Source organism: Triticum dicoccoides, chromosome 5B, assembly GCF_002162155.2.
Source record: "Triticum dicoccoides isolate Atlit2015 ecotype Zavitan chromosome 5B, WEW_v2.0, whole genome shotgun sequence".
NCBI classification, from domain to species: Eukaryota; Viridiplantae; Streptophyta; class Magnoliopsida; order Poales; family Poaceae; genus Triticum; species Triticum dicoccoides.
In genome coordinates this window covers 152,227,055-152,233,263 of record NC_041389.1, presented here as the reverse complement: position 1 = coordinate 152,233,263, position 6,209 = coordinate 152,227,055, and the positions used below count along the sequence as shown (strand labels likewise).

At 48.8% G+C, this 6,209-nt stretch overlaps 1 protein-coding gene across 1 annotated transcript; it reads right to left on the bottom strand.

Annotated features, from left to right (window-relative positions):
* Positions 1–984: 984 nt before the first annotated feature.
* LOC119307941 (putative polyol transporter 1) lies at positions 985–4,198 on the bottom strand. The gene is made up of 3 exons (XM_037584038.1): positions 3,944–4,198; positions 3,313–3,659; positions 985–2,287 (listed from the first exon to the last, which is right to left on the bottom strand). Exons 1-3 carry the CDS (start codon positions 4,086–4,088, stop codon positions 1,253–1,255), a joined length of 1,527 nt encoding a protein of 508 aa, XP_037439935.1. The 5' UTR covers positions 4,089–4,198; the 3' UTR covers positions 985–1,252.
* Positions 4,199–6,209: the final 2,011 nt, after the last annotated feature.

Here is a 6,209-nt window from a genome sequence, read left to right as displayed (position 1 = left end):
AGATGGGCGGGCGGGGGGTTGACGTGCTCTGCGAGGGAGAAGGCCTATGCCACCGCGAGCGGATGAGATTGGGGAAGAAGACCGGCTAGGTCAGTGATCTTCGTACGCGCAACTGAGAAAAAGCGTAGGAACAAGACGAAAGGAGAACGAGCAGGTGAGAAAAAAAGGGAAACGACAGAAGATAAGGTACGTAGTGGGTTTGCGTGGGGCCACTGCTCCCCTCGTACGCGTGTGGGAAAGCGGCCGGCTGAGTTTCAGCCGGTCGTCCGGCGACAAACGTTTTCCTTTCTGAAATGATTTTTTCATGGCATATTTCCTCATTTTTTCCTACAAGGTTTTTGGAGAAATACTTTTAAAGAAGGATGAAGTTACATGGACAGGCGTAAATTAGGAAAGTGTTGATATTTAATTAACACATATAATTAAGGAAATCTACACTTGTAACCGACGTGTTGTTCCTGTACACATCCCCTACTATTCTTTCGGCAATTGACGTTCTTGTTCGATACGTCTCCCCGATACATGTAATCCCTTATCAATAAAGCAATCAGTTTATTGTTCATTACATTGATTCATCACACAAATGTAAATTAGCGTGACAGTATCAGTATGTACGCAGACCACTTACTACTCTAGTGTCTAGCAAGCCGGCTCACGACCAAAGGTGTGGGATCGAGTCCCATGCCAAGTGACTGTTTTCTCCTCCAATGACATTAGTTTAGCTTGTGACGGTCAATTTGCCTATAAAAAAATCTCTCTGTAAAAGAAGCCAGTTCCCAAGCGGTCAAAGTTTTGGTTGTCATGGTCAGTTTGCAATTTTTTCCTTCGAAATCAGTTTAGGCTGTATTTATATCAGATAAACGAGTTTATGGCTTAAATCGATCACTTCTTAAGCTTTCTGCTAAAGCATACAATCAGTATGAGTTAATAAACTAATGACGAATTTCACTCCCTATTGATAATATCACCGATACTGCAGAGAAGTACAATGACAAAAGCTTTGAGAAGCTTAATACCATCAATGATATTGATATCAGATCACTGTATAGGGTGAATAGCAATCTTAGTTGGACAGTGCTCCGAGACCTCAGCATCACATTGTATTTTAGGCTTGTCACTAGGGATGCCGGTTGGCTCTAAATACCACAAACTGCTTGATCGGGCCAACACCAACAGCGACAATTCTTTACCGGTAAGAATTACAAACTTCCCCCCGCGCGCGCCGCGTCTGCTTGCACTCGCACATTATCGATCACTGCGTCGTCGGCGATGGCGACTTGGCGGAATCGTCGAAGAGAGCCTCCATCTCCTCGAGGGTCCTCCCCTTGGTCTCCGGCAGGAGTGCGTAGACGAAAACCCAGGACGCTGCTGCGCACCCCGCGAAGATGTAGAAGCTTCCGGCCATGCCCACAGCCTCGTACAGCGATATGAAGGTCATCCCCACCACGGCGCTCATCACCCGGTTCACCGCCGTGCCGATGCCAGTGCCCTGCGCGCGTAGCCGGAGCGGCAGGATCTCTGACCCGTACATCCAAATTACTGGCCCGAACCCCAGCGAGAAGGTCGCCATGAACGCTGCGGCGGCCGTCACGCTCGTTGCGGCGGCCCACCACGCGGCGCTCCCGCCCGCGTGTGCCGTCGGCGACGCTCGAAGAGACAAGCCTAGCACGAGTAGAGACACGGTCATGCCGCCCGCGCTGGTGAGCAGCATGGGACGCCGGCCCAGCCGGTCAGCCAGAAAGAGCGGGATCACAATGGCCACAATCTTGGCGACGCCAAGGAGGATCGTGGCACCGAGAACCGCGGACTGGGAGGTCACTCCGGCGTGGTGGAACACCCGCGGCGCGTACAACACGAGAGCCGCCACGCCGGACGCCTGCTGGAAGAACTGGAGGCCGAGGATGGCGAGCAGCACGCGACGGACAGAGCGCGTCGGCCGGATCAGTATGTCGCGCCAGACGCTTGTCGACCGGGTCGTCCCGTCGCTGCCGCCGGGGACGGCCTGCTTGGAGCTTTCCTGCGCGGAGGAAACGATCTCCTTGAGGCGGCGGTCGGCGAGGGCCGCATCGCCCGTGGTGCGGGCGAGGACAAGGCGGGCCTCGTCGTGGTGGCCGTGGAGTACGAGCCAGCGCGGGGTCTCCGGCATGGCGAGGAGCGTGGCGACCGCGAGAAATAGCGGCGGGAGGGCGCCGACGCCGATCATTAGGCGCCAGTTGACGTTGTTGGGAAAGCCGGCAAGGGCGAAGTCGGCGATGTAGCTGAGCAGGATGCCCGTGTTGCCGGCGATCTGACGTGGCAGGCATATAAAAGAGAGGGTAAATAAGACAACATGTATTGACCCATCGAAATTACTATGAATTTATGACTGACAGGCAAATACCATGAGAGCTAAAATGACACTCACACATCTAGCTAGATCTTTATATGACCAGTCTTTTACATGGAGTAGGTAATTTGTCACTTTCTCAGTGTGTTTTCCTCACGATCTCGATGAGAACATGAGAGTAAAAATTGGTAACGGGAGCTAGACGGCGAGTTTTGTCAGTTTGGCCCCAGTTGGATGTATAATGCGCCTGCTAACCGGGAAAGCGGAACTTGAGCGGATGACAAGGCACCCACGCCTGTGGTCGAACCATCCAGGCATTCGTCGGAAGCAAGGGATAGATAGATTGTGATAGATAGATTGTACATTTGCTTTCGGTAAGATTATATTTACTCCCTCCTTTCCTTTCATCTACTCCTTGACGGAACAATAATTTGCGGTGCATTCATGCATGTGTACCCTGTGTGGCCAAGTGCCAACGAATCATGACTACGATAATAACTCTGCGTTACATCAGAATAGTTCGATCCCTCCCGCATCAAAAAGACAAGTTCGATTCGTATTCGCTTTATTATTCAGACAGTTAGTCTGACGTGACTCGTCCGAACTAAAGTCGTCTCAATGATTAATCTCTCTCTCTCTCTCTAGTATTTTTTTTTCATCACTCTATCTTTCTCAGCAATCATCTTTGAATAGTAGTATTTGTTTCCGCCAGGCGCCACCCCACGTACGTACTGATCCAGCAATCCTAGGATCCAGTTCGATCAAGGAAAATATTTATATTTTATTACTTAACCTACTACTAACATGTAGTACTCGTATTTTATTAACACAAAACTAGCACAGCCCAAAATAGGAATGTAGCTAGCATCATACAGGCATTGCACTCGCGACAAGTATAGTTAATTTATTAATTATTTCGCTAAAAAAGTTGGTTAATTAATTGAGCCGTAAGATCAATTAGATGAAGACGAACGAATCGAGCATACCTCGGGGATGGAGGAGAGGAAGCCACGGGACGCCGCCGGCGCCATCTCGGCGATGTAGACGGGCGCGACGACGAGGCCGAACCCACACGCAACACCGGCGACGAGCTGTCCGGCCATCAGCACCGCGTATCCTCCCGCCACGCTGGTGATCGCGGAGCCGGCGAAGAACATGGCAGCGGAGAGCGCCATAGTGCGGCGGCGCCCCGCGCAGTCGCACGCCCAACCCGCGGCCAGCGAGCCGACGAGGGAGTAGATGCTGGTGGCCCCGATGAGCACCTCGATCTGCGCGTCGCTGATCCCCAGGTCGTCCTGCACGAACTTCTGCGCCCCGCTCATCACACCTCGATCTGCGACCACGCAAACCAGATAGATCCGGCATCACGTACGCCATGAAATCGAGTTTTATTATACAGACCAAATTTACACGAATAGTCTTCATGTAAGATGAAAAAAGTGCTCTTAATCGGTCTACTGACGCGATGAATTGCCGCATATCTGGCAGGCAGGCAGGACCTAGAGCGGATCAAAATAATTTTTTGATGCAAAACGTAGAAGGTGCATGCATGGTACATGCATATACAAGACAGACACAGCTAGATCATCTGCAGGTAGGTGGCACAGGGTTGCTTACTGTAACCGTAGATGACGGAGATGGCGGAGGCGACGAGGGAGCAGACGAGCGCGTAAGCGCTTCCGGCCGCGGCGGCGGCCTTCCCGCCGTCGCCGGGAAGCAGCGGCGCCTCGAGCTCGTCATGGCGCTGTTGCTCCTTGTCCATTACAATTATTATATCTCAAAAGAATTGGAGCGTAGCTAGTTGCCCGCGCGAGACCGCTGCTCCTCCGATAGGAGCTTCTTTTATTTTTGGAGGAGAAATGCGAGAAGGAAGTGGGGATCACGAGTATATATATATACGATGGAATCGATCACGTGTTCACGCGGAGTTGGGCGCGGATGCTGTGGTAAATTACCTGATTAACCGAGCGCGCGCACACACAAACGAGCACCGGTTCACACCTACATCGCCCTCGAGAGTGTCGGTTTGGGCCTATGACAAGTGGGGCCTTCGAGTCAGCAACGTCCGAGTGCAAGATATTTGGCTGGCACGCGCATGTGCATCACTGTTATCTGGCAGTACGTGATATAGTACTAAGATCCGCTTTTATTTGGAAACTATTCCCTCTATTCCAAATTACTCATCGCTAAAATAGATGTATTTAAAACTAAAATACATCTAGATACATTCATATGTGCAACAAGTAATTCGGAATGGAGTGCACGTAAGCTGTCACGCTTATAAAGTAGCTCAGATGCAGCTAAGTTCGCCATTCTTCTTTTAGCCAATAAGCGCGTGGATGGTAATGGGCCACAATATTGTTCGCACCCTTCTCGCAAAAAAAAAAAAATGTTCGCACCCTTGGCTTAGTTTTTCGCTCCCCTGTAGACTAGATATATAATTGCCCGTGCGATTTGTAATGTTGTGTAAATATTCTGCTCCCCTCATATATAGATGTATATTCACCCATTTCAATATGTATATATTTTATATTGAAATATCGAAAACACCTCAAAATTTGTGAACGGAGCGAGTACTCCCTCCGTCTAGGTGTGTAAAAGCAACTCTAGCAGACCCCGCATCCTGTCGGCCCGCAAATCGCGTTTGCACTTCGCGCAAAACAGATTTTGCGGGTCCGCTTGGGCTGGCACAGATGCAGACCCCCCAAACGGATCCGTAAAAAATATATTCGCGAGATATACTTTTTTACGGGTCGGCTTTACTGGGTCTGCTCTTTGCGCTGCTGCATCCCGCATATTATCAGCCCGCAAATATCAAATACAACATAATTCAACAATCAAAAACAAACTGAATTATTCCAATCAAACATAATACAATAATCATCCGCATTACAAATAATTATTCAAATAACCGTAGCAAACTTAAATAGTGCAATATAAAATTTATCATGAATACAAATACAAATGAATACAAAAATAAGTTATTGTCCAGCCCTTTGCCAATGGTGCTCAATGAGATCTTCCTGAAGTTGAAAGTGGGTGTCTATATTTTCAATCTCCTTGTATGTCTAAAGAAAAGCTCTAATGCGGTTTGGGTCTCTTGCTGGTTTGACACGCCTACCCACATTGTCGTAAAAGAATTCTAAGTTCAATCCTCTCTCATCTTCAAGAATCATATTGTGCAGGATAACACAACATGTCATTATGTTCTTCAAGGTTTTCTTATCCCAAAAACAAGCAGGACCACGGACAATGACAACCCTAGATTGCAAAACACCGAATGCTCTTTCAATGTCTTTCCGGGCTGCCTCTTGCACCCTTGCAAATTCACATTGTTCTTCTGTTTTGGGTTCTTTGATGCTCTTGACAAATGTGCACCAAGGAGGGTATATACCATCTGCAAGATAGTACCCCTTTGTGTATTCATGCCCATTGATAGTGTAGTTGCAAGCAGGAGCATCACCACTAGCAAGCCTAGCAAACAAATGAGGCCGTTGCAACACATTGCTATCATTGAGAGTGCCCGGCATACCAAAAAGCAATGCCAAATCCATAAATTCTCGGATGCTACGGCCTCTAGCACAATTGTTGCATCACGAGACTTGCCACAATACATTCCTTGCCAAGCCTTGGGGCAATTTTTCCAATTCCAATGCATACAATCAATGCTACCTAGCATGCCAGGCCAACCTCTCATCTCATTTGATGCCATCAATTTCTTTGTGTCATCTTCATTGGGTGCCCGAAGATACTCAGGACCGAAGACACGAATGATCACTTTCGCAAATCTACGCACAGACTCAATTGTGCTATCTTCACCAATGCGAAGATACTCATCAGCATAGTCAGCCGGAACGCCATATGCAATCACCCGCATAGCTGC

What these genes read in the sequence shown, in the direction of transcription:
- LOC119307941 (XM_037584038.1), bottom strand. Translation starts at nt 4,088, where the DNA reads ATGGACAAGGAGCAACAGCGCCATGACGAGCTCGAGGCGCCGCTGCTT. An exon ending in CTCCGTCATCTACGGTTACA is followed by an intron (nt 3,660 to 3,943) that starts GTAAGCAACCCT and finishes GCGTGGTCGCAG; the next exon opens with ATCGAGGTGTGATGAGCGGG. An exon ending in TCCTCTCCTCCATCCCCGAG is followed by an intron (nt 2,288 to 3,312) that starts GTATGCTCGATT and finishes CTGCCACGTCAG; the next exon opens with ATCGCCGGCAACACGGGCAT.